Source organism: Saccopteryx leptura, chromosome 9, assembly GCF_036850995.1.
Source record: "Saccopteryx leptura isolate mSacLep1 chromosome 9, mSacLep1_pri_phased_curated, whole genome shotgun sequence".
Taxonomy (NCBI): Eukaryota; Metazoa; Chordata; class Mammalia; order Chiroptera; family Emballonuridae; genus Saccopteryx; species Saccopteryx leptura.
In genome coordinates, this window is record NC_089511.1 from 30,883,103 (window position 1) to 30,910,304 (window position 27,202).

Here is a 27,202-nt window from a genome sequence, read left to right on the forward strand (position 1 = left end):
AGACATCTACAGGACACTTCATCCTAAAGTGACAGAGTATAATTTTTCTCTAGTGTACATGGAACATTCTCAAGAATTGACCATATGTTGGGCCACAAAAATAACATCAGCAAATTCAGAAAAATCAAAATTGTACCAAGCATATTTTCTGATCATAAAGCCTTGAAACTAGAATTCAACTGCAAAAAAGAGGGACCCCCCCCCCACAAAAATGTGGAAATTAAACAACATACTTTAAAAAAATGGGTCGAAGAAATAAGCGCAGAGATCAAAAGATATATACAGACAAATGAAAATGACAATACAACATATCAGAATCTCTGGGATGCAGCAAAAGCAGTAATAAGAGGAAAGTTCATATCACTTCAGGCCCATATGAACAAACAAGAGAGAGCCCAAGTAAACCACTTAACTTCACACCTCAAGGAACTAGAAAAAGAAGAACAAAGACAACCGAAAACCAGCCAAAGAAAGGAAATAATAAAAATCAGAGCAGAAATAAATGAAATAGAGAACAGAAAAACTATAGAAAAAAATTAATGCCCTGGCCGGTTGGGTCAGCGGTAGAGTGTCGGCCTGGCGTGCAGGAGTCCCGGGTTCGATTCTCGGCCAGGGCACACAGGAGAGGCACCCATTTGCTTCTCCACCCCTCCCCCTCTCCTTCCTCTCCGTCTCTCTCTTCCCCTCCCGCAGCGAGGCTCCATTGGAGCAAAGATGGCCCGGGTGCTGGGGATGGCTCTGTGGCCTCTGCCTCAGGCGCTAGAATGGCTCTGGACACAACAGAGCAATGCCCCAGAGGGGCAAAGCATCGCCACCTGGTGGGCATGCCGGGTGGATCCCGGTCGGGCGCACACAGGAGTCTGTCTGACTGCCTCCCCATTTCCAGCTTCGGAAAAATAAAAAAATAAAAAAAATAAAATAAAATAAATTAATAAAACAAGGAGCTGGTTCTTTGAAAAGATCAACAAAATTGACAAACCCTTGGCAAGACTCACCAAGGAAAAAAGAGAAAGGGCTCGTATAAACAAAATCCAAAATGAAAGAGGAGAAATCACCACAGACATCATAGATATACAAAGAATTATTGTAGAATACTACAAAAAACTATATGCCACCAAATTCAAGAATCTAGAAGAAATGCATAAATTCCTAGAACAATACAACCTTCCTAGACTGAATCATGAAGAAGCAGAAAGCCTAAACAGACCAATTAGCAGGGAGGAAATAGAAAAAGCTATTAAAAACCTCCCCAAAAATAAAAGTCCAGGCCCAGACAGTTCTACTAGTGAATTCTATCAAACACTCAAAGAAGACTTGGTTCCTATTCTACTCAAAGTCTTCCAAAAAATTGAAGAAGAAGCAATACTTCCAAACACATTTTATGAGGCCAGCATAACCCTAATACTGAAACCTGGCAAGGACGGCACAAAAAAAGAAAACTACAGACCAATATCTCTAATGAATACAGATGCTAAAATACTAAACAAAATACTGGCAAATCAAATACAACAACATATTAAAAAAATAATACATCACTTCTCGGCCTTTTGGTTAAGATCAAGTGTAAAAAAATAATACATCACGATCAAGTTGGATTCATCCCAGAATCTCAAGGATGGTTAAGGTAATACACCATATCAACAAAACAAAGAACAAAAACCACATGATCTTATCAATAGATGCAGAAAAGGCATTCGATAAAATATAACACAACTTTATGTTTAAGACACTCAACAAAATGGGTATAGAAGGAAAATATCTCAACATGATAAAGGCCATATATGATAAACCATCAGCCAACATCATATTAAATGGCATAAAACTGAGGACTTTCCCCTTAAATCAGGAACAAGACAGGGTTGTCCACTCTCTCCACTCTTATTTAACGTGGTGCTAGAAGTTCTGGCCAGAGCAATCAGACAAGAGAAAGAAATTAAAGACTCCATATCGGAAAAGAAGAAGTAAAGGTATCACTTTTTGCAGTTGATATGATCCTATACATTGAAAACCCTAAAGACTCCACAAAAAGATTACTAGAAACAATAAACCAATACAGTAAGGTTGCAGGATACAAAATTAATATACAAAAGTCCATAGCCTTTCTATATGCCAACAATGAAATATTAGAAAATGAACTAAAAAAAAAAATCCCCTTCACCATTGTAACAAAAAAATAAAATACCTAGGAATAAACATAACAAAGAATGTAAAGGACCTATATAACGAAAACTACAATGCATTGTTAAGGCCAGGGGTCCCCAAACTTTTTACACAGGGGGCCAGTTCACTGTCCCTCAGACCATTGGAGGGCCAGACTATAAAAAAAACTATGAACAAATCCCTATGCACACTGCACATATCTTATTTTAAAGTAAAAAAACAAAACGGGAACAAATATAACATTTGAAATAAAGAACAAGTAAATTTAAATCAACAAACTGACCAGTATTTCAATGGGAACTATGCTCCTCTCACTGACCACCAATGAAAGAGGTGCCCCTTCTGGAAGTGCGGTGGGGGTTGGATAAATGGCCTCAGGGGGCCGCGGGCCATAGTTTGGGGACCCCTGGTTAAGGCAAATCGAAAAAGATACAATGAGATGGAAAAATATTCCTTGTTCTTGAATAGGAAGAATAAATATAATCAAAATGGCCATATTACCCAAAGCAATTTATAAATTTAATGCAATTCCCATCAAAATTCTGGTGACATTTTTTAAAGAAATGGAGCAAAAAATCATCAGATTTATATGGAACTATAAAAAAACCCTGAATAGTCAAAGCAATCCTAAGGAAAAAGAGTGAAGCTGGGGGCATTACAATACCTGACTTCAAACTATATTATAGGGCCACGACAATCAAAACAGCATGGTATTGGCAGAAAAATAGACACTCAGACCAATGGAATGGAATAGAAAGTCCAGAAATAAAACCACATATATATGGTCAAATAATTTTCGATAAAGGGGTCAACAACACACAATGGAGAAAAGAAAACCTCTTCAACAAATGGTGCTGGGAAAACTGGAAAACCACATGCAAAAGAATGAAACTCGACTACAGCTTATCCCCTTGTACTAAATGTAATTCAAAATGGATCAAAGACCTAAATATAAGACCTGAAACAATAAAGTACATAGAAGAAGACATAGGTACTCAACTCATGGACCTGGGTTTTAAAGAGCATTTTATGAATTTGACTCCAAAGGCAAGAGAAGTGAAGGCAGAGATAAATGAATGGGACTGCATTAGACTAAGAAGTTTTTGCTCAGCAAGAGAAACTGACAACAAAATAAACAGACAGCCAACTAAATGGGAAATGATCTTTTTGAACAACAGCTCAGATAAGGGCCTAATATCCAAAATATACAAAGAACTCATAAAAAAACTTTTAATTTTGAAACAATTTCAGATTCCTGCCGACATCGCAAAAATAGCACAGAGTTTCTGTGCACTGTTCACCCAGCTCCCCCGCCTAACCCCCAGTGCTAACATCTTTCATAACCACAGTTATCAAACCCAGGAAATTGACACTCTACAATATTATGAAATACACTACAGACTTTAATTGGTTTTCACCATTTTTCACATACACTTGTTTTGTGTTTTGTTTTTGTGCTTGTGAACAGTCCTACAGAATTTTATCACACGTAGAGAGTTGTGTAACCAACATCCCACCCAGGACGCAGAGCAGATGCTGTTTAAAGTCTTCTCACGTCACTTCACGACTCTGGTTCCACAGAGTGTTTTCAGTCTAGCTAAATCCTTGGTAAGAGAGCAGAAATCTCAATCCATTCCATCCTCTCTTCTGTGATTTCATTCTCTGTACCCACACTCCTGTTGCTGTCTGTGGATGACCACGCACCTTTCCTGCTATTCCAGCCCAGACTCTACGTGCCTCTGTTCTCCTTCCAGACTTCGTCTGTCTTCTCCCTTGATCCAAGGTCCAAGCTGAGGTCTTCCCTCCTCTCTCTTTTTCAGGAATACCTCTCTTTCCTGTTCCTTTGTTTAGTGCAAGCACTGAGATGTATATAACAGGATTCTTCTGGTTGCAAGGGACAGAAACTCATTTTGCACTAACCTAGGAGAAAACAGAGAATTTTTTGGGTCATGTAAGTAGCATGTTCCAGTGCAGGAGTGGCTTCAAATCCACCTGGACCCAAGGGTCCATTCAAATAGTGCTCCAGGGCTCAGCCTTTCCATTCTACACGTCAGACCACATGGTCTCTGCTCCCCAGACTCCTGTTCAGCAGCCAGGCAGCAGTGGGAGAAATTTACAAATAGCTCTGGCCAAATAAGTCCCAGGAGGATTCTGATGGGCCTTGCTTGGTCCATGTGCTCGTGCCTAAGATAATCACTGTGCTGGAGTGGGCAGCTTGTCCTTCTTAGGACCCTTGGACCCTTCTTTGGTTTATTGTGGTGGGAAGTTAAGAGGGGTGGATCAGCATCATCTGAAGCATGTGGGATGGGTTCATCCCAGAGAAAGGTGCTTTTTTGACAAAAAAAAAAAAAAGCTGGAGGGGGGTGTGGCTGGGGGGGGGGACCAGTCAAGTTTGTCTCTGTAACAGAGCACAGTTCACCAGTCATTCTGTGGCAGGGTCAACCTTCCTCTTTGTTTCTGTTACTGTTGCTGTAGAATACTGCAGTATTTATTTATTTATTTATTATTATTATTTATTTTATTTTTTTTTACAGAGACAGAGAGAGTCAGAGAGAGGGATAGACAGGGACAGACAGATAGGAACGGAGAGATGAGAAACATCAATCATTAGTTTTTCATTGCGTATTGCGACACCTTAGTTGGTCATTGATTGCTCTCCCATATGTGCCTTGACCGTGAGCCTTCAGCAGACCGAGTAACCCCTTGCTCGAGCCAGCGACCTTGGGTCCAAGCTGGTGAGCTTTTGCTCAAACCAGATGAGCCCGCACTCAAGCTGGAGATCTTGGGGTCTTGAACCTGGGTCCTCGGCATCCCAGTCCAATGCTCCATCCACTGCGCCACCGCCTGGTCAGGCACTACCACAGTATTTAGTGGCTTAAAACAATAAGCATTTTATTTATTTGCACACAATCCCGCAGTTTGGGCAGGGTGAGGCAGTGGGACAGCTCGTGTTCGTTCTGGGGAACGAAGGTGCTGGGCTGTGTGTCTGGGGTGTAGGTGTGCGGCTGCATCCTCAGAGGTAGTGAGCTCTGGCTTCTAATGGTTTGTGTTAACTTTCTTTTAGTGGATATCATGGAGATAAAGGAAATCCGCCCGGGGAAGAACTCCAAGGATTTTGAGCGTGCTAAAGCAGTCCGCCAGAAGGAAGACTGCTGCTTCACCATCTTGTATGGGACCCAGTTCGTCCTCAGCACACTCAGTTTAGCAGGTGGGTGCACGTCTGGGTGCTTTTCTTCCTCCCTGTGCCTCAGTTTCCTTCTTAGGACATTCTTTCATAGTAGGATGCTTGCATGTACCCTTCCTATTGGTGTGTGTTTGGGGGCATCTCTGCCACTGGCTAGCTGTGTGCCTTTGGGCCAGCTGCTTGACCCTTCTGAGCTGCTGTTTGCTCAGCTGTGAAATGGGGAGAATCACAGTGCTGGCCTCCCTGAGATGCTGTAAGATTACGTTAAGGGCCAGCCTGGCTCATGCTGAGACCTAAAGGCAGGTTGGTCTGAAGGACTGATCTGAAGGAATTGTCCTGAAATTTTATGTCTCACACAAGTGAGCATGCGCATACTCACATGCACACATGTACACACACACTTGCATGTGTGCATATATGCACATGCATAGACATATATCTGGAGGTGAGATTTCTAAAGGAGCAGAGACCAAGTTGCCTGCTATGTGGAAAGAAAAGATTGAGCCCTGATGCACTATTTGAACAGTCGGGCTTGAAGCCCTGGAACATGCTATTTACGTGACCCAATAAATTCTCTTTTATAAAAATTTTTTATTTATTTATGTATTTTTTACAGAGACAGTGAGTCAGAGAGAGGGATAGACAGAGATGGAGAGAGATGAGAAACATCAATCATTAGTTTTTTGTTGCACGTTGCAACACCTTAATTGTTCATTGATTGCTTTCTCATATGTGCCTTGACTGCGGGCCTTCAGCAGACCGAGTAACCCCTTGCTCGAGCCAGCGACCTTGGGTTCAAGCTGGTGGGCTTTTTTGCTCAAATCAGATGAGTCCACACTCAAGTTAGCGACCTTGGGATCTTGAACCTGGGTCCTCCACATCCCAGTCCGATGCTCTATCCACTGCGCCACCGCCTGGTCAGGCAAATTCTCTTTTTTGAATCCACCAAAAAGCCCAAGAGGCCTCCAAGAGCCCAGGAGAGCTGTGAAGGAGCCCAGGAACTTTCCTCAGGTGCAGAATCTGGGAGCTCCCTTCAGGTCCCATTCTAGAACTTACTGCCTGAGGGCTCTCTGTACAATCTGACTAATGAGAGAGAAAATAAGTTGTATTAAAAGTAGACCAAAGTGGGGGGAGGCTTTGAACCGTGAGCAAGGTTCGGACAATTCAGTTAGGCTCAAATAGCTGTCATTGATTTAATTTGTCATTCATTTTTTTCATTATCTTTTGAGTATATGCTCTGAGCTAGTCACTGGGGCCGTAAAGATGGATAAGAGACGGTTGCTGACCTTAAGGAGTTCATAATCTCTTTGGGAGACAGACGTGTGGATAGGAACTTACAGTACCCTGTGATAAGAGCTATAGTCCAAGTATAATATAGTGTGCTGAAGACTACAGAGTGTCTAATTCCAGGGAAGGCTTTGCAGAGCAGGTGACTTTTAAACTGGGTTTTGAGGTATCAGTAAGAGTTGGGGGGGGGAGAGGGAGGATGGTCCAGGGAGAGGGTGTTGCAAATATATATATATATACTAGGATCTGGAGGAAGGAAATAGCAAACTGGGTGTGGGGAATGAAGAGTGTGTGTCGGATGCACGGTATGAGCTGGGTGGGTGGCAGAGATGGGCAGGAGAGGAGGGACTTGTGACTGTGGACCTCCTGAGCTGTGTCCACTTAGCCCCACTTCAGGCTGAGCCTGAGCCTCGCTGCTGTTCTTGGTAGGAAGACCATGAGAACCCAAGCAAGACTCGGAGCCCAGGATACCCGTCTGTCCCACTCCAGGGTCCCTCTTCTAGAGCTCTGGAATTCAGAGTCCAGCAGAGAGATGGGCCAGACTTAGATTCAGGTCCCAGCTTCTCATTGACTGGCTCTGGGACAGCTCTCTGAACCTTAGCCTTGGTTTTCTCCTCATCCACACGGGAAGAATGAGAGCAGCAGCGCAGGCATGGTCTCGTCTGGACTAACAAGATACCCGGTGGGTAGGAGATGTTTAATAACTCAGCCAGGTGTTGGCACTGCTAGCTCTGGTTCACGGATGAGGAAATGAGGCGCAGAGGGGTTAAGTAACAAGCGGAATGTCAGGCTCTTAAGCACCGCTTGTTGCTGCTGCCCTCCTGGGCCTCAGCAGCACCTACTTCCCACCCCCTCTCTGGCCTTGGTTGGAAACGGGAAATGTTGAGGGTGCTCAGGATTGTGGTACAAGTTATTCCAGACTCTGTGTCTTATTAGCATAGGGTTAAAAGCTAAAACACTTTTTTAAACAACTGCCTACTTATCACCTTGGCTGTAGATGGCTCATCATGGGCATGTGGCCTCATCTCAGACAAGAGCAGGTCAAGAACCACGATGTTAGGAAGGAGATGCCTTCTTGGTGCCTTCCTGCTAAACTACAGATTGGCTTCTCCCACGATCTGAATGGGGCTGGGGAGGCGGGGAGGCAGTGGTCTTCCTAGGGTGTAACACAGCATTTCTGTTCCTGTTCACCTCTCCAGCTGACTCTAAGGAAGATGCAACCAAGTGGCTTTCTGGCTTGAAAATCTTACATCAAGAAGTGATGAGTGCGTCCACACCCACCATCATTGAGAGGTATTGGCTTTTGCCTGCTTATCTTCACCCACTCATTCACTTATTCTGCTCCCTTTAGCCAATGTGGGCGAAGGAAATGAGTCATTTCGTCTTGGAGACTCATTGAGTGTCCTGTACGCGGTGGGTGCCCAATAGTGGCTGTGGACTCTCCGGTGTCTCACAGAAGAGGTTCTCTCAGAGGGCGGGCCTTGGCCTGTTGGAGTGAGAAGTGCATTGAAACTGAGGCAGAAACCTGTGCTGGTGTTGTGTTTTTTTGGGGGAGGGGGCAGAAGGCTTCCTTCTTAAAGGAGTTAGGAGGTGTTTGCTGACTCATCAAAGGGCAGTGAGATGCAAGGTCCAGAATTTCCCACCTGCCACTCAGGACTATCTGGTCAGTGTCTGACTGGGACTGGTGTGTGGATTGTTGCCCCCCCCAGTAAACCAGAACCCTTCGATTTCTACCATTTTCCTGACCAGCTTTTTGGGGATTAACGGACACCATCAGAGGGAATCGCCAGCTTAAAGAAAAACAGCCTCCACCTCCATGAGCTCACGGGGCCTCGTGGCTCAGCTGCGTGTTTTGACCACAAGGAGGGAGCTGCTTTCCAAGTTAGAAAGTTGGAAAACCCTTCCTGGTTCCCATATGTCGCTGCCCCATAGCACTCAGACTGGTACTGTTTTCTAACTCTGTCTCTCGCTCTTTCTTTTGTCTCAACCCTCTTCCCAGTTGGCTAAGAAAGCAGATTTATTCAGTGGATCAAACCAGAAGAAACAGGTGAGATTTGTTCACATTTTGTGGTTTGCTCCAGACCCTGGTGGGCTCTGATTTTCATTCCTTTCTTTAAATGTTCCAAGGGGGTTGGATGGATCGTGTGTTTTGTACTGTGGAAAGGTCTTTAGGAGGTCAGATTTAACCTACTATGAGCCAGACGCCTTGCTGGGTGCTGGGGGTGGTGGTGGATGGCAACAAAATCGCCCTGTGTGGAGACTCATTCCAGTGGAAAATTTGAGGCCATCGCAGAGACAGATTCTCTGCCACAGAGCATTTGGACCACATCATTTCTGCCTTCGCATTTGTGTACCATCTGTGTCCTGGGGAGAAACAGGCTCACCATGGCACCTGCCCTTATTTTGTGGTGGGAGAGATTGACCATACAGAAGTAAAGCAAGTTGTATAGCGCTGGTTCTCACGGATGGGCAGACAAGAGATGGCATCGTGATAACATGTAGTTCAGTGGGCTTAACCTGGTCACTCAAGGGTTCGTCTTGGAGTAGTCCCCTGTCAGCACACGTGATGCTCTCTGCCAGACATTTTTGTAACCAACACGGCTTGTCCTTGGATGAAGGTGGCATAATTTCCTGATTGGTGAGAAATCAGTTCCTTCTTGATGGACATGGAGTTGTCCCTGGTCCTTTATTGTTGTGAATGATGCTATTAAGAGGGCCTTTGGGTCCAGACACCTTTTGTTAACTTGTGTGAGGAGGGTATGAGCAGGATGACGTCCTAGAAGAGGAATCCCAGCAGCAAGGTGTTTTCCGGTCTGACCTGTTGAGAGAGGTGGTAGCGATGTATCTTTCTACCCTGGTGCAGGAGAGCTCCTGTCTCCTTGCGTCCCGTATCCCTGGACTTTGACTTTTGTTGGTCTGGTGAGTGAGAGGCAGCCACTGACTTCTGCTTAAATTTGCATTTCTTTCTTTATGGGTGAGGCTGAAGATCCTCTTGCCCATTATTTCTTATAGATGACCCAGTTCTTACTAGTAATGTAATGATAAAAACTACCATTTATTGAGCATGCCAGGCACTATGCTGAGCACGTTATAATCCTTGTCTCATTATAAGCCTTGCATCTGACCATCTGTCAGTTTTTACATGTGTTTCCTTCCCTCCATTAGGAAAGGCCAGTATAGCCTGACCAGTGGTGGTGGATAGAGCATTGACGTGGGACATAGAGGACCCAGGTTTGAAACCTTGAGGTTGCTGGCTTGAGTGCAAGCTCCTCTAGCCTGAATGTGGGATCATCAACATGATCCCATGGTCGCTGACTTGAACCCAAAGATCACTGGCTTGATGCCCAAGGTTGCTGGCTTGAGCAAGGGATCACTGGCTGGGCTGGCTCTCCCCTGGTCAAGGCACATATGAGAAGCAATCAGTGAACAGCTAAAGTGACACAACTACGAGTTGATGCTTCTCATCTCTCTCCCTTCCTCTCTCTCTTAAAAAAATGATATGTCAGTATCATATGTGAGGCAAAAACTGACTTCTACAACCTTTCCTCTTGTTCCTGAAAGTCTTCCCACCTCTGAGGCATCTCTGTGTCAGGCCCCTGTCCCCTGTCACTTGCTGATTTCAGAGTTTGGGCATCCTTCCACACTCTTTCTGCACACACTTGACGGCCTGCTGTGAAAACAGTAGCTATGAAGTGCTGAAAAGCTTAGTAATGTTGCTAGGTCAGCCAGCAGCCAAGTCCACGTCCCTCTGTCCATCTGTCTTTCCCACCGTCCTCCTCTCACCCGGTATGTACTGTGTGGTCCCACACCCTGGGCCATGCGCGGGTGTTACAGAGGTGGATCAGATGTGGTCCCTGCGTTGGAGGAGTTGGTACACACTGGTCTCTTTCAGCCCCAGGGGTGGTGCTTCCTATGAGTGTTCCCTTTCTCTGTGGCTTGGGTGACTCATAGTTGAGATTGGCACAGGGGTGAGAGATGGAGCCTCCTGGGCTCTCTCTTCATGCGGTGGTGGTGCGGGGTTGTCGATTTCCCTGTGAAGTTCCTCTCCATCTTCTGTGGTCAGAAAATGGCTCTCTTGCTCAGAATGGATTCTTGCAGGTCATTCTCAGAGATCCATCTTTCTATCAGCTAATGGAGAGCCTTCAGTGGGGAGGACCTCTATGTTTGGACTTAATGCCTTGTTCCTTGCTTACTTACTGTTTCCTCTCTCCAGCCTCATGTCTGGTGGGCAGAGCCCCGCTGTTTGTCGACATGTGGAAAATCCCACCTTTCCTGTGGTTCTATGAGGCCCCGAGGGAGTTTCTCAAAAGGAACTTTGACCAGGGAGCCAATGAAAGGGCAACTGACTTCTGTTCTGCCAATTTCCCCACCTTTCCTGTAGCCCACGACTGATGGCATTTCCCGAATGAAAACAAAGGAGCAACAGAAGCAAAAGAAAGACTCAAGGCGCCAGGAGGCGAGCTCTAAGCTGGTGCTGCTCGGGCAGTGCCCAGCCCCCAGTGTTTTCCTTGGCCTGAGCACCAGCTTTCATTTTCAACAGCTCGAGAGACAAAATGGTAGCAACTGGCATTTGCTGCGCGCTTGCTCTGCAGCCGCCATGGTGCCGAGCCCTTGACATCCCTATAGATGCTGATGGAATGCTCTCAGACTGGTGCGTGAGATGCCTTTCCATCCATTTTATGAGGACACTGAGGCCAAGAGAAGTTAAATAACTTGTCAAGTGTGGCACCAGAGTTTGAGGCTCACCCATCAGTACTTGACATTACCATTTATTTATTTATTTAAATTGTGCTCTTGAAAGCTGGGCAGAAGCAAAAATCTCCTCTTCCCCATGCTGACCTAAAAATGGTTATTTAGTTTTTTGTTTGTTTGTTTGTTTCTAGTGAGAGGAGGAGAGATAAAGAGACTCCTGCATGTGCCCTCAGTGGGATCCATCTGGCAACCCCCAAGTGGGGCTGATACCCAAATCAACGGGGCCAGTGGTCAAACCAATTGAGCCACACCTGCTGCGGGAGGGGAAGAGGGAGAGAAAGGGGAGAGAGACGGGGAGAGAAGCAGAAGGTCGCTTCTCCTGTGTGCCCTGACCGGAGACCAAACCAGCATACGCTGGGCCGGTGCTCTATCTACTGAGTCAGCTGGCTAGGGCTTCCATGTCCTCCTTTATGCTGTTGAAGGTCTGTCTCACTCACTAAGTTCATTGAGCATCCTTGTTACCAGTGTTTTTTTGTTTTTTTAAATTTTAATTTATTGTGTTTACATAGATTCTAGTGTCCCCCCGAATGCATCCCCCCCTCCCCCGTGTTCCCCACAACATCCCCCTCTCCCCACTCCCCACAACGCCCTCCCCCTTTCCCTCCAGGATTTGCTTTTCTGCTCTCTATAACGTTGTGTTATGTGGGTATAATTTCACCAATCTCTTTCCCTTTAGAACCGGTGTTTTTAACTTGGCATCTAGTGGATTACTTTCCTCCATGTTGTTTAGTTATTTCTCTGGAGTTAGGTTCTATTTCATTTTGGACATGTTTCTTTGTCTCCTCATTTTGTCAACCTCCCTGTGCTTGTCTTTCTTTTTTATTTTTCCATTCAGTGAGAGGAGGGGAGACAGAGACAGACTCTTGCATGTGCCCTGACTGGGATCTATCCGGCAAGCCCACTAGAGTGTGATGCTCTGCCCATCTGGGGCGTCATTTTGTTGCTCAGCAACCAAGCTCTTCCTAGCACCTGAGGTGGAGGCCATGGTGCCATCTTCAGCACCCGGGGCCAGCTTGCTCCAATAGAGTCATGGCTGCAGGAGGCAAAGAGAGAAAAAGAGAGGGAAGCAAAAGGGGGAGGGGTGGAGAAGCGGATGGGCGCTTCTCCTGTGTGCCCTGACCGAGAATTGAACCTGGGAGTTTCACATGCTGGGCAGTGCTCTATCACTGAGCCAACTGGTTAGGGCCTGTTTCTATGTATTAGGTAGAGCTTCCACATCTCCCGGTCTTGGTAGAGTAGCCTTATGCAGTAGGTGTTCTGTAGGGTCCAGTGGCACAGCCTTCCCAGTCACCTAAGCTGGGCATTCCAGGTGTACCTTTCCTCCACCCCGTGTGTGGGCTGTGTATACCCTACTGTTGTAGTTGAGCCTTGATTGCTGTTGGCATGTGAGTGGGAGGGAATTACCCTCAGGCTGATCAGCTGAAAGGGCTGGCTGTGACTATTGACTACTGTGGGGGATCAGCTGTGCAGGGGCCCACCCCACAGAGCGGGACTTACATCAGCAGGGCTCGGGTGCTGCTGAGTGTGCCCATTGAGTGTGTCACTTGTGGAGGTGGTCGGGTGGTGCTTCGATATGGTCTGAAGCTGCGCATGGACTTTTTTTTTTTTAATGGTGAAAGTTGTTCTTGTTCATTATAGACAATTTTGGAAATGCTGATAACTAGAAAAAAATTGTATAAATTTTATATTAAATGATAAGCACTGTTAATTCTAGATATATTTTTCAGTAGATTTCTTCCCTCCACAACTTTATTTGCTTCCTTGGTCATTTTTCTTTATTAATATATAATTATATTAGTGCTCTTATATTAATGCTTATATTAGTGCTCTTATATATTAATATATAACTATATATGTGTTCTTAGATGTTTTTTAATTTTTAAATTTTGGAATAATTTTATATTGAAAGTAAAGTATAGAGAGTTCCCATATCCCCCTTTGCTCAGTTTTTCCTGAGGCTCACATCATGTATTATCATAGTATATTTGTCAAAACGGAGGAAGCAACATTGGTGGTGTGCGACTGTTAACTAAACTCTAAACTTTCTTTGTAGTGTTTTCTCCTTCTTTTTATTTTTTCCCCACCCCGTCTTTCTCCTGCTCTGGCATCCAACCCAGGGCCCCACATTATATGTACTTAGCTGTCCTGTTCCCTTGGCCTCGCCTGGTCTGTGACACTGGCTCAGTCTTTTCTTATCTTTAATGACTGTGACAGTTTTGAGGAGTACTTCTTAGGTGTTTTGTAGCATGTCCATCACTTTGTTTCCGTCATAATTAGACTGGAGTTATGGGTAGGATGAAGTGGTGGGTCTTGGGGAAGACGATCACAGGGGTGAAGGTACTTAACAGATATCAAGAGGAGCATACATTCAACATGGCAACATGGCTTGTCAGTGGTGGCGTCAACCTTGGTTACCTGGCCAACTTAGCCCACCCTCCATTCTTTGGGAAGAACTCAAATCCAACCCTCACTAAAGGAGGGAAGGATTGAACAATTTTCACCTCATGTCAAACTGTAAGAACTCCATTTCATTGCATCTCTTCAGGAACGTTACATTATCATTCAACCAATAGGAATTTGCTGTTTGGCTTGAAAAGTTGCTTTTTGTTTGTTATTTAGTTTGTGTCCAGTTTTTCATGTTCCCGTTGTCACAGAATTGTGTTTGAAGTGAACCTGTGATGTGTGACCCTCATGGGAAGCACTTTGGGGTCACTGAAGGAGTCTCGGCCTCTGTGCTGTGATTCCTTGGTCCCCGTCGGGCAGACGTGGTCTGCTTTCCTTATGTCTTTTCTTTGTTGTTGTTGCTTATGTTGGCTGGGCTCCCGAGCTCAGGGATCTTGCTGGTTCGGTCTTAATAGTGTTTGTTGGATGAACGAAATTCCTCCCTTTTTATTCCTAGACATAACTTTGGGCAAACGGAACCTTCTAGTTTTGGAAACTTTCCCTCTGACATTTCCAGGCCTTGGGAGACTGGGTCAAAGGTGCAAATGTTTTAACAGTGTAACCGTAGCTAGATTTCCAGAGACTTCCCCTTCCTGAGTTTAGTTGTCTCTTATCTGGGAATTAGGTTCTAAGGTCAGTGCATAAGGTGAAAATACCCTTGAGAAAGGCCTGCAGCTCCCATGAGGGTCCCTGGAATTGCATTCTCCAGTGTGAGGCTCACAGGCGCCGGAGTCCCCTGAAGGGGCAGCAGCCCCAAGGCCTGGGCATTTCCCTCCCCTTTCCCCTTTGCCCTTGGCCCGTTGGCACATAGCACGGAATCTGCATACGCCCCAGTGCACTCCTGTGTTTCTTTGGCTTAGCAAGGATGGGGGGAGACTGAGTTGAGCCTTCAGAAGGTGAAGGGGTGGGAGGCAGGTGTGTGGGTCTAGTTTTCTGCTTCAACAGGAATACGAGTAGCTTTCACGGGGTTAATACTTGTGGCTTCAGCACCTGGGGGGTGTTAGACACAGGTGTGCACAGCCTCCCCTGCAGACATTCTGCTTCACTAGGCACTCTGGCCAGGGCTTAATAATTTGCATTTCTTCCTTCCTTCCTTCCTTCCTTCCTTTCCTTCCTTTCCTTCCTTTCCTTCCTTCCTTCCCTTTCTTCCCTTTCTTCCCTTTCTTCCCTTTCTTTCTTTCGACAGAGACAGAGTTCCAGAGTCAGAGAGAGGGGCAAATAGGGACAGACAGACAGGAAAGGAGAGAGATGAGAAGTATCAATTCTTTGTTGTGCCGCCTTAGTTGTTCATTGACTGCTTTCTCATATGTGCCTTGACTGGGGGGTGGGGGCTACAGCAGAACGAGTGACCCCTTGCTCAAGCCAGCAACCTTGGGCTTTAAGCCAGCGACCATGGGGCTTGATCCATGTATATGATCCATGCTCAAGCCAGCGATCCTGCGCTCAAGCTGGTGAGCCCATGCTCAAGCCAGATGAGCTCGCACTCAAGCCGGTACCTCAGGGTTTTGAACCTGGGTCCTCCGCGTCCCAGTCCAATGCTCTATCCACTATGCCACTGTCTGGTCAGGCGAATTTGCATTTCTTATCAGTGCCCAGATACTACTGGTCCAGGGGCTCTGCTCAGTGCACGTTTCTAGAGCTTCTCTGACTGACCACTAGCCACTAGTCACATGTGGCTGTTTACATGTAAATGGGTTAAAATGAACTGAAATGAAAAATTCAGTTCCTTAGTTGCATGAGCCATATTTCAAGTGCTCCACAGCCACAGGTTTCCAGTGGCTACTGCTTTGGACAGTCCAATTCGGAACATTTCCATCCTTGTGGAAAGTTCTGGGCAGCGCTGGGGTTCGAATCTCAGCTCTAACACTGGTTGTATGAGTTTGGGCAAATTAGTTGATTTCACTGTGCCTTTGTTTCCTAATTTGTGAAAGAGAGAGAGAATAGTTTCTGCCTCCTAGGGCTAGTGGGCTGGTGTGGGGGCTCGTTGGGTTAGCATGTGAAAAGTGCTTGGACGGTGCCAGGCTTCTCTTACAAACACTAACAGATGTTATTGTCATTATTGTTTTGAGAAGCGGGGGTGGGTGGGGGAGGTGTTGGTCCAGGCTCGGGGCGTCAGGGAGGGTTCATCTCTGTAGCCGCTGGGTAACCAGTGTCCTAGGTCGGGGTCAGGCTGTGCAGCACAGACCCCTACACCCAGAGTGGGGGGATGAGGAAGAGGTAGGTGTGTGTGGGGGGTAGAGTGGTGAGGCCCCAGCACAGGAGCCCAAAGAGGCTCTTTGGTCCCCCCTTTACCTGGGGGCTTAGGAGCTCACTGTCCGGTGAGCAGGTGGGCTCCGATGTTGTGGTGCCGAGATGCTCCTGTCCCTGGATCCTGAGTTTGCTCCGTTGGCTCCCAGGCAGCTGCATTGGCTCCCAGCTCCCAGTCTCTTTATTCTTCAGCACGGGAAGGTTTTTAGACCCTGTCTCTGTTTAGAAGTTCTGGGTTGCCAAGGGGCCTCTGACCGCTCCCTCAGTTCTGGATTTCTGGATGAGCTCCGCTGGGCCAACAGCTCGGCCAGATCCTCCCCTGCCTCGTCTGGCAGCGCCAGCCCCAGCCCCCACCACTTCAATCCCTTCATCCTGGCCTTGCCAGGCTCCCCCTGAGCACACCCAGGCTCCCACCGGGCAGTGCAGGCTCTCCCTGGGCACACACAGGTTCCCCTGGGGACGCACAGGCTCCCCCTGGGAACGCACAGGCCACACGCCAGGCTCTCCCTGGGCACGCCCAGGCTCCCACCGGGCAGTGCAGGCTCTTCCTGGGCACACACAGGCTCCCCCGGGGACGCACAGGCCACACGCCAGGCTCTCCCCGGTCATGCACAGGCTCTCCCCAGGCATGCACAGGCTCTCCCCGGGCACGCACAGGCTCTCCCCGGGCACGCACAGGCTCTCCCCGGGCACGCACGGGTTCTCCCCGGGCACGCACGGGCTCTCCCCAGGCACACACAGGCTCCCCTTGGGAACGCACAGGCTCTCCCCGGGCATGCACAGGCTCTCCCTGGGCACACACAGGCTCTCCCCGGGCACGCACAGGCTCTCCCCAGGTCACGCACAGGCTCTCCCCAGGCACGCACAGGCTCTCCCCAGGTCACGCACAGGCTCTCCCCGGGCACGCACAGGCTCTCCCCAGGCATGCACAGGCTCTCCCCAGGTCACGCACAGGCTCTCCCCGGGCACGCACAGGCTCTCACCGGGCACACACAGGCTCTCCCCGGTCATGCACAGGCTCTCCTCAAGCATGCACAGGCTCTCCCCGGGCATGCACAGGCTCTCCCCGGGCACACACAGGCTCCCCTTGGGAACGCACAGGCCACACGCCAGGCTCCTCCCCCTCCCCCGCACGCCCAGGCTCCCCCCACCAGGCTTCCCCTGGGCACGTACAGGCTCACCCCCGGGCATGCAGAGGCTACCCCTGGGCACAGCAGGTTCCCCCTGGGCATGGAGAGGCTTCCCCGGCAGGCCCAAGCTCCCCCCCCCCGGGGCACACACAGGCTCCCCCAGGCTCCCCCCTGGGCATGCCAGGCGCTGGGTCAGAAAGGGGTCTCGGCCAGCCCCCACTGGCCTGCCAGGCTCTTTGTCACTCTCAGCACTCTCTGGGAAGCCCTCGGTGCTGAACCGGTAGTCATGGGGGGTTGGGAAGCATCTTGCAGGTAAACATCTCTGACAGCAGGGAGGCTGTTAGACTAGAGGTCATAAAGCTGGAGGTGGGGACACTAGGTGGCCAGGAGTCCCACTTGGTCATCTCCAGCGGCAGTTGCTGAGTATAACGAATGTGCTGTTTTCTTCCAGACGGACTGGCAGAGGCCAAGTTGACAGTGTTGGGAAACTGGGTCATTTCCTGCCCACTTTCTGGGCAGGCTTCCTTCCTTGGCCACGCACAGTCCCTGACCAATCTGACGTTTCCAGAACACAGCAGTTTCTCTGACCACACCAGTGTCCCCTTCCCCCATCCTCTCTGTCTCTGCGGGACACAGCTCTGCAGCTCACACGGTACTGGATCTCATGCCCCTGACCCTCCACCATTCACGCTGCTTCCCCAGAGGCCGTCAGCTGTGGTGGTGACAGGCAGACCTGGAGGCATATATTCCTGAAGATCGCTGTGCTGTGGTCAAGTGACTGTAGGGTTTGGACTTTGATTCTGCTGCCACCCAGCTCTGACCTTGAGTAGTGACCCCCAACCGCTCCCCCACATTGCCCGTTCTGAGCCCCGGCAGTCAGTAATGCACACTGTGTTGGGGTTTTGACTGCGGTGCAGGGTTAGGTAACATTATTGACTGGATGACACCCAGGGCAGCCTGGCACATAGTAGGTGCTTCTCTGCCCTTCCCCTTACTTCCCCCTCTCTGGCCCTCAGTGACCTCTCTTTGGTTTGAACTTTGTGACATTTCCTATCTGCAGAGGTTATCTGGTCATCTCACAGCGTGTTCTGCCCACACTGTATCTCCTACACGACGGCTTCCAGGCCATCCCTGCAGGGTGGAGATCAACCTTGCACGTAAAGGTGTCACCCCAACCTTAACCCAGTTCTCGTGTGCTCACTTAACATCCACTGATGGGTCATGTCATGGTGGGCTGCCTGAGCTGGTAGCTGACGGGAGTAGCCAAACCTACGCTGTTGCAGCCCCTCAAGGTTGACGGAGATGGGGGTTCTCTTGCAGCATCAGCCTCCGGGAGTTGAAGACCATCTTGCCCCTGGTCAACTTCAAAGCGAACAGTGCCAAGTTCCTGAAGGATAAGTTTGTGGTAAGTCTCAGCTGGGTGATTTTATGAACTCAGGGCTACTTGCGCCTCTCCTGGGAAGCTACTACGTGCCTTTCAGCTGTGCGGAGGTGCCCGAGCACATCCTTCGCCTCCAGATTCCACTCTGTCTTACCGCCGACAGATGGATGATGTGAAGGTCTTAGGACCATGTTCAGCCCTAGCGGAGGACGTCCTCCATGAAGACGTGTTTGCGGAGCTGCTTGACTTGAAATGTTTTCACCAGCCCAACTTTCTCTTTCCCTCCCCATCCTGCAGCCAGCCTGTTTTCTTTCTAGTACTATGAACAAATGTTTGTTTTGGGAAATATTTTGAAAGATTCCTCATGTAGGTTGCCAGGGATGTGGCATTTTGTAAGCAAGTCCTGATAGTGTAGTTGTCCGAGTTGGCTCTTTTCTGACCTTCTCCTTACTTCCTATCAGTCCTCCCACTCTCCCCCCCCCCCCACCCCTCCTTCCACCCATAATTTAATTTGTTTATGTTCTTGTACAGTTAAACTGTTGGTAGATCAGGGGTAAGTAAAGTCTCTCCAGGGGTGATGGAGTGTAGGGTAGAATAGGTGGGGGCTTTTTAAAATGCTGTAAGGCTGGATATTGTGAGGCACTCTTTCTGTCTGGCCCAAGAGACACACCAAATTTTGTCAGGGAACCCAGCAAGACTCTCAGTAATCCCACTTGGAGGGCTCACATGGCCAAGTCAACAGTAACCTGTCACAGGATTCCTCAGCCAAAAACCTCATTCAGTTTTCTGTAGCAATGCCAGGGGTCCCCAAACTTTTTACACAGGGGGCCAGTTCACTGTCCCTCAGACCGTTGGAGGGCTGCCACATACAGTGCTCCTCTCACTGACCACCAAATGAAAGAGGTGCCCCTTCCGGAAGTGTGGCGGGGGCCAGATAAATGGCCTCAGGGGGCTGCAGTTTGGGGACGCCTGAGTTAACCCATCTTTTGACTTACCCCCAACATTCCAACTGAATTAAAAAGACAAAAATCAGAGAAGGGGGGGCATTGAAAGAAGAGAAGAGAGACAGGAGACGCATTTACCGTTGATTTCTACTCAGCTGGAATATTGTTCTTCATCAAGCCTGTACTGGGCAGGCCTTACTTTGATGTTATCTAGTGCAGTTTCAGGGAAGTCCAGAGAGGGTAGGAAGTGGTGCTTCTCCTATTTTACAGATGAAGAAACTGAGGGTTTGAAAGGGTCACATAAGTTGCCCAAAGCCATGAAGCAAAACGAGACAAGCCTTGATTGGAATTCAGTTCTAACAGCTTGGTTTCTTGCACTTTAAAAAATGACTTGTAGGCCCTGGCCAGTGGCTCAACGGATAGAGTGTCAACTTGGCTATGGAGATCTGGGGTTTGATTCCTGGTTGGGGCACACAGGAGAAGCAACCATCTGCTCTCCTTCTCTCTCTCCCCCTTCTCTCCCTCTTCGCTTCCTGAAACCAGTGGCTTGATTGGTTCGAGCATGGTCCCAGGTGCTGAGGATAGGTCCTTTGGCCTACATCAGCCTCAGGCACTAAAAATAGCTTGGTACTCAAGAATTGTCCACAGATGGGGTTGTTGGGTGGATCCCAGTCAGGGCACATGCGGGAACCTGCCTCACTATCTCCCCTCCTTTCACCTAATAATAATAATAATAATGACTTGTATGTACATACTCCACAAATATGTCTAGATTGGGAGGTGTTTTCAATGCCTCCAAAAGGGTAAGTTCTCATTATGGCTCTTAGCATTCTGGTTGAGACTCTTCCCTTTTTAGGGTCAAGGGAAGGGTTTTCCTGGTGGGGTCCCTCATGGGTATGCTCTTTAGGCATATGAATTAGGGAACTTGTGGACAGTTTGGCTTCAGAGGAATGGTGGTTTGATTGTAGCCAATGTTGTAGAAAAGGCGTCCCATTTCTGTAAGCAGGGAGGAGGCGTTCTTGTGGTGGACTCCAAAAATCATGTGGTCACTTTTTTTTTCTTTCTATATTTACAGGAAATAGGCGCGCACAAGGATGAACTCAGCTTTGAACAACTCCATCTCTTCTATAAAAAACTTATGTTTGAACAGCAAAAATCGGTAAGATGGTTCTTAAGCAAATGATCAAATGATGTTATTGTTTCCCCTGTGTTTCACAGGTTAGCAGGTTCCAAAGAAAACCAGAGAGGTCTCCCTTCTAGTCACAGAAATATAAAGTGGGAGTGACAGTGACATACCATTTCCACCCGTTTGGATTTTTTAAACATGGGAGTGCAATGGGGGAAATGTGGGAAATTGGGCTCATGTACAGTCATGGAAGGAATGTGAATGGCTGTAAGTCGGATTGGAATTCAATCTGAGTCTATTAAAGTAAGAAAGTTCAGCCAACTCTACTTGTATTATCTCATTCTGGGAGGAAATTTATCAAATCATTAGTAGTAACCATTTCTGGGTTGAGGGATTTTGTGTGTGTGCCTTCTTTTTATACTTTTATACCTTTTTAAAATTTATTGATTTTCAAGAGGAAGGGAAAAAGACAGAAACATTGATTTGTTCCACTTTTTTATGCATTCATCGGTTGATTCTTGTACGTGCCCTGACTGGGATCACACCTGCAACCGTGGTGTGTTGGGGCGACGTGCTAACCAACTGAGCTATCTGGCCAAGGCCTACTTTTATTTATTTTTTAATGAGAATATAGGTTAAAGATAATATGCCATTTTAATTTGTGTGTGTGTGTGTGTGTGTGTGTGTGTGGCAGAGACAGAGAGAGGAACAGATAGGGACAAACAGACAAGAAGGGAGAGAGATGAGAAACATCAATTCTTAGTTGCAGTTCCTTAGTTGTTCATTGATTGATTTCTTATATGTGCCTTGACCGGGGGGTGCTACAGCAGACCGAGTGACCCCTTGCTCGAGCCAGTGACCTTGGGTCCAAGCTGGTGAGCCTTGCTCAAACCAGATGAGCTCGTGCTCAAGCTAGCGACCCCCTGGGTCTCCAGCCTGGGTCCTCCATATCCCAGCCCGACGCTCTATCCACTGCGTCACCGCCTGGTCAGGCACCATTTTAAATTTAAAATACATTTTGGCCTGACAGTGACATTTTGGGGACTCTGTTTTAGAGAAGTGAAGGCCCCGGGGCCTAAGACTGTGTCCCCAGATTGTTTACTGCAGTATTACTTCCGTGGGCAAAATTCCGGACAGCATCCACCATGCCTCCCAGGATAGGCATGCTGGGTGAGCGATGGCGGGCCGTCCATGCAGCACCGCTGATGGCAAAGAAGCCTGAGTCAGCGGGGCTGCCGCCGCCATGGGCGGGTGCTCGTGACGTTTCACGAGGAAGGCCCGCAGCAGATGCATGCGAGGAGCTAGGTCCGATATTTTGCAAAAAACCAAACAGAATACAGCAATCCTCCTTCATATCGTTTGTGCTTGTTTTTATGAACAAGGAGAAAGCACAGGAGAGTACACACCTCACATTTAGTGTTGATTTTGTGTGTGCGCCAGTCGCAGAGGCTTGGGAAAAGGGGCGGGGGGGGAGGGGAAGAATTGCCTTTTTTCTTTACCGGGGTCAGTTTTCTTTGACTCGTTCCCAGTTGGTTTGTGACATTTGCAATGAAAAATGTCCCATACAGCCTAAAGCTTAAGAGGTGGGGCAGTTGGTGCCACACAGGGAGCACAGGGCCCGGTGGGCGGTGCGCCACAAAGGGGAGCTGCGGCTGGGACTGCTGGCTGTGCAGGTGGCAAAGGAGGGCCCAAAGCAGAGCGGAGCCGGGGTGGAGAGGGGGTGGGGCTTGGAGCCGGGTGGATTATTTGGTTTCTCCCATCAGCTCTGTGATCTCCGGCCAGCCACTGACCACTCCCAGGCTCAGTCTTCTCATCTGTGTAATGGGAATGGTGATCCCCGCCCCACTGGGCTCTAGGAAGGACTGCACGAGGGATTGGGGGTTGAGAGTACAGGCATTTTTAAGTAATGAATGTGAAAGTCGTTAGAAGATAGTAATAATACTTGCCTTCTACATGCTGGCCAGCAGGTGAGGCCTTTTGACAAGTGATCAGTGACCATGGGATTTTGGATGTTTTTAAGGTAGAGAAACAGGAGAAGCATTTCTATCTGCCCAGTTTGGACAGAAATGCTTTAATTTATAGAGTAAAAAATTCCATTGCAGTGTGTTCACTCATATATGTGTGTGTGATATGTGTGTGTGTGTGTGTGTGTGTATTATTAAAAATATAAAAAATATATAAAATGTATAATATATATAAAAATATAAAAGATATATAACATATATATTATATATATATATATAATATGTAATAGTTGTTGCTTTGCCAGATAGAGTAGAAAGATTGAGGGTGTTGGGAGTTGAAAGACCTGGATTCCAACCCCAAGTTGACCTCTAACTGACCAAGTGATTGTGGGGAAAGCCATCTTTTTCCTCCTTACTTAGCCACCTCTATAAAATGAAGGTTTTAAATCAAGTTATTGGTCATAAAACTTTTTAAAACTATCTACTCCCCCTACCCCTGTTTTTTATATGGAAGCCTAATAAAAATAAGTCTGCATAAAGCTGATCAAAACACTTCTTAGGTTAAACTCTCTAACTTTCATCGTAGTCAGTTCTTGGGAATGATTAAAATGTTCTGATGGCACTGTCCCTGTGAAATCCAGAGTAGTGACGATTGCTCTCTTATGCAGTTGACCAGGATTGAGAAAATCTCAATTCATTCAAGATAAGTGCTGGCAAATAACGGTTTTTATAATCGGTTGCCTTGAAATTTCAGAATGCTGTCTCATCGGACAGGTAGCAAGTAAAACTTGCGAATAAGGCTTGTGAAAGAGCTAGTTCACCTGCCAGCACAGGTGAATCCGTTGGTGATCTCCATTGTGATAAAATTCCATATAAGGTGTATTTCAACCTGCACTTTTGAGAATGGTTCTCTTTAAGGCTAATGTATGTGTGTTTGGAGGGAGAAGAAAGAGAAAGAAATTTGAGTCAGGTTTCCAAAGAATCCCCAAATCCTCTGGGAGTATCCTAGATTGCCCAGTTTTGGGAAAAAGACATCTGTACCAGAGGTTACCCCTGGTGGCCAGAATGCCACATTCAACCTATAGTCGGTTGTACTTTGCCTAATGGTTTTAAATGTTTTTTTTTTGTTGTTGTTGTTGTTTATTAATGAATTGCCTACATTTAATACTTGAGAGATTTCATATTAAGATCCAGATTTTTAGCTTCTTTTGAAGAAAAACTGAGATCTGGCTCTATTTAGGTCCCTAGTTGCCAACGGTGATGTCAAGGAAGTGTGCATTCCCTTAGCCTATCCCTCAATCTCCTCCAGCTTTCTACAAATTTATATTGCTTACTTGGCCCTAAAGACTTTTTGGGTTGGCAGCCTCTGATCTCCCCCATTGGATGGTATAACTATTCAGTTTAGCCATTGCATATATTAATTCAGTGACTTGGAATTTGAATAACGAAGCCCCAAGCACTGCAGATAGTTACTGGCTTGAGAAACCACACTGCTCTTGTGGTAGGTAAGCGCCCCTCCCCTAACTGCTAGCATATAATTTGCTTTCTGAGCTCTCCCTGGGAGCAGAGCACAGAGAAAATTATTTATTGTATGCTCTTAAGGGCTCAGCTAGACTTCTTGGGCTCCTTGGGGAGACAGGGCTACTTATGGTGATTGATGATCCCCCCCCCCAGACCTAGATTTAAGGAGTGGGTTCCTGCTCATTAGTAGCTATAGGTTTCCAACTTGAGGTTGTCTGTTCCTCTTTGTATCTAACCACCTGCTTATGCTGCTGCTTTCAAGCTTCAGAACTCCAAAAGTTTGGCAGCAGCAGGAAGATAAGAAATGTAATTCCATGTGTTTCCCCCTGGTGAGTGGATATACATTTAACCAAGCTGTGTTAACAATATTATGAACATAGATCCTAGTGAACATTTTCTAAGTATGAACTCTGTGCTGGGTGCTGTGCTAAGTGTTTAACATATATTTAATTCTTCTTACAGCCCTGCGAGAGGGGTATTGTTACTATCCCCATCTTACAGATGAACAAATGGAGGGTCAGGGAGGTCACGTGCCGGAGGTCAGGAGCTAGGAAGCTGCAGCTAGGGTTTGAGTTCTGCTTTGCCCATCTTTGGTGCCCAGCTGCTGGTTGTAATTTTTTCAACTTTGGTATTAAGGGACATTGAAAACATATACAAGCTGAGATAATAGTATCACAAACCCCCATGTCTCCATCAGCCGGCTTCCATGGTGATCAGTCAACTCATGGCCATCACATTTCATCCATGCCCTATCCACTCCCTCTTCTTAAATGATTTTTGTATAAACCTTCCCTTAAATATTTTAATCTAATACTCTGAAATAGTAAGGGTTTGAAATGTAGCAGTGAGGATGTAAGAGAGTTTGTGCGTTCACTGGTGGGGTGACAGCTGTTTTGAGAGCCTGTTGCTGGAACCTGTTGAAGTTCATGTGCACACCCCATGTCTAGGCACTTTCCCGGCTAGTAATCTACCCAGTAGAAATACTGGCACTAGTGGGCACAGATGTGTACAAGACCTTCTTTATTATACTGGCTATCCTAGCAGAAAATCGATGATATACATGTGGTAGAATACAATGGAGGTTTTCAAAATAATGAGGCAGGACTATTTGAGCTTGTAGAAGAATATATAAAGCTTGAAACAACAGCAGAAGGTTGGGAGACCTGAAGTAATATAGTATGATAAGAAATAATTAGACTGATATCCAGAACATAAACCCTAGAAGGAAACCTGCAACATTGAGAGTGATTGACTCTCAGGAATAGATTATAAAAGAGATGAGAAAGATGTCCACCTTTTGCTTTGTAAGTTTTGGTTATATTTGAATATTTACAGGTGACATGAATTACAATAATAATAGGGAAAAAATCTCTTTGTTTGCATTAATGTCATACAAATTATAATGTTAATTTTTTGACTCCCAAAATATAAATATTTCCATTTACATTATGTGGCTTGACTTGTCTAATCTTCTTATCTTGTGTGTGTTTTCTTTCTCTTTTCTATTTCAGATTCTTGACGAATTCAAAAAAGATTCCTCTGTGTTCATCTTGGGGTGAGACACCTCTTCTGGGTTACTGTCTGTCATTCAGGGTGGCTGTGCCGGATATTGGTGCCTTTGAGGGTCTTCCCAGTCCAGCTAGCTGGCTGTGGGGGGTCGTCTATGTGGGTGGGGACAAGATGGCAGAGTCTTGTCCAGGGATTGCCATGCTGACCTATGGCAGGGATAGACATCAACAGTAGCAACAGAGATTGTGGAGTGTTGGCAGGCTGGCCCAGAAGGTTCTGCCAAGAAGCTTGCCTGCTTTAGGACCTTCATTCCTGGGCTGTGCTTCATAGAACATGATGGTTGAAGTATCTTTTGATTTTGTTTTTAAACATAAATTAAAACAATGTTAGTGGCCAAGTAAGTCTGGGAAATTCCTGGTTAAGCAGGTTTAACGGAATTAAAATGAGTAGAAGCATATAAAGTGTTCTACATGGTGTGTGGCAAAGACCTGTATATAGTAATAGTGATATTAATAAAAAGTAAGTGCTGCAGGACTTGTCAGGGCCTGTACTGTGCTGCCAGTTCCCCAAGTGGGGGATCTGTGAAGTGCTTAGTGTTTCCCACACCTATCCACCTCGGAGAACGGTTTTCCATGGAGTTATAGCACCGAGAACGTGGTTTGTGGCCCAGTGAGCTGGGCCTGCTTTCTGGAACCAGCCCTCATGGGTGTGGACATGCTGGCAATTGTTCCTCCTTTCACTTTCTCAACCAGAAACCCCAAGACCTCAGAGTATATAAAAAAACCAAATCTGATGTTTACCTAGTATTTTAATGAAATACTAGATAAGAAGGAAACTTAGGAGGCTGGTTGTTACTAAAGAAGGTTAAAAATATACTCATAATTGAAGACAATAGACTTTTGGACCCTGAGTGTTTAGTAAAGGGAGAAAGTCTAATGCAGGGGTAGTCAACCATTTTATACCTACCGCCCACTTTTGTATCTCTGTTAGTAGTAAAATTTTCTAACCGCCCACCAATTCCACAGTAATGGTGATTTATAAAGTAGGAAAGTAACTTTACTTTATAAAATTTATAAAGCAGAGTTACAGCAAGTTAAAGCATATAATAATAATTACTTACCAAGTACTTTATGTCGGATTTTCGCTGTTTGGCAGAATCAATCTTTATAAAATAACTTATTATAGTTAAATCTATCTTTTTATTTATACTTTAGTTGCTCGGCTACCGCCCACCATGAAAGCTGAAATGCCCACTAGTGAGTGGTAGGGACCAGGTTGACTACCACTGGTCTAATAATGTATGTTTTATCTTCTGTATTTTAAAAAAAAGACCCCACTGCCACCCTGCTTGCAAGTGATCGGGACAAGTACGAATTTCCCTGGACAGCTCTGTTCTATGCAATGCACTTTCCATAGAAACTAGGGTGTCCAGTGAGGTCTGGTGTTTTGACAGCCATGACCGTCCTCTCCCCAAGGCCATCTGTCTGCAGGCTGCTGGCTGAGGTGGCGTCTCCCTTTATTCAGGGTGATGGCTTTCCTCATCTCAAATGGAGAA

The 27,202-nt window shown here is 46.7% G+C and overlaps 1 protein-coding gene across 1 annotated transcript in view; it reads left to right on the top strand.

Moving 5' to 3' along the window:
* PLCG2 (phospholipase C gamma 2) overlaps positions 1 to 27,202 on the top strand; it is a 171,275-nt gene that overhangs the window by 61,785 nt on the left and 82,288 nt on the right. The window contains exons 3-8 of the mRNA XM_066348717.1: positions 5,225 to 5,368; positions 7,831 to 7,924; positions 8,631 to 8,678; positions 18,523 to 18,607; positions 20,603 to 20,686; positions 25,650 to 25,693. Coding sequence (XP_066204814.1) covers positions 5,225 to 5,368; positions 7,831 to 7,924; positions 8,631 to 8,678; positions 18,523 to 18,607; positions 20,603 to 20,686; positions 25,650 to 25,693 — 499 coding nt within the window. The remainder of the gene's footprint in view (positions 1 to 5,224; positions 5,369 to 7,830; positions 7,925 to 8,630; positions 8,679 to 18,522; positions 18,608 to 20,602; positions 20,687 to 25,649; positions 25,694 to 27,202) is intronic.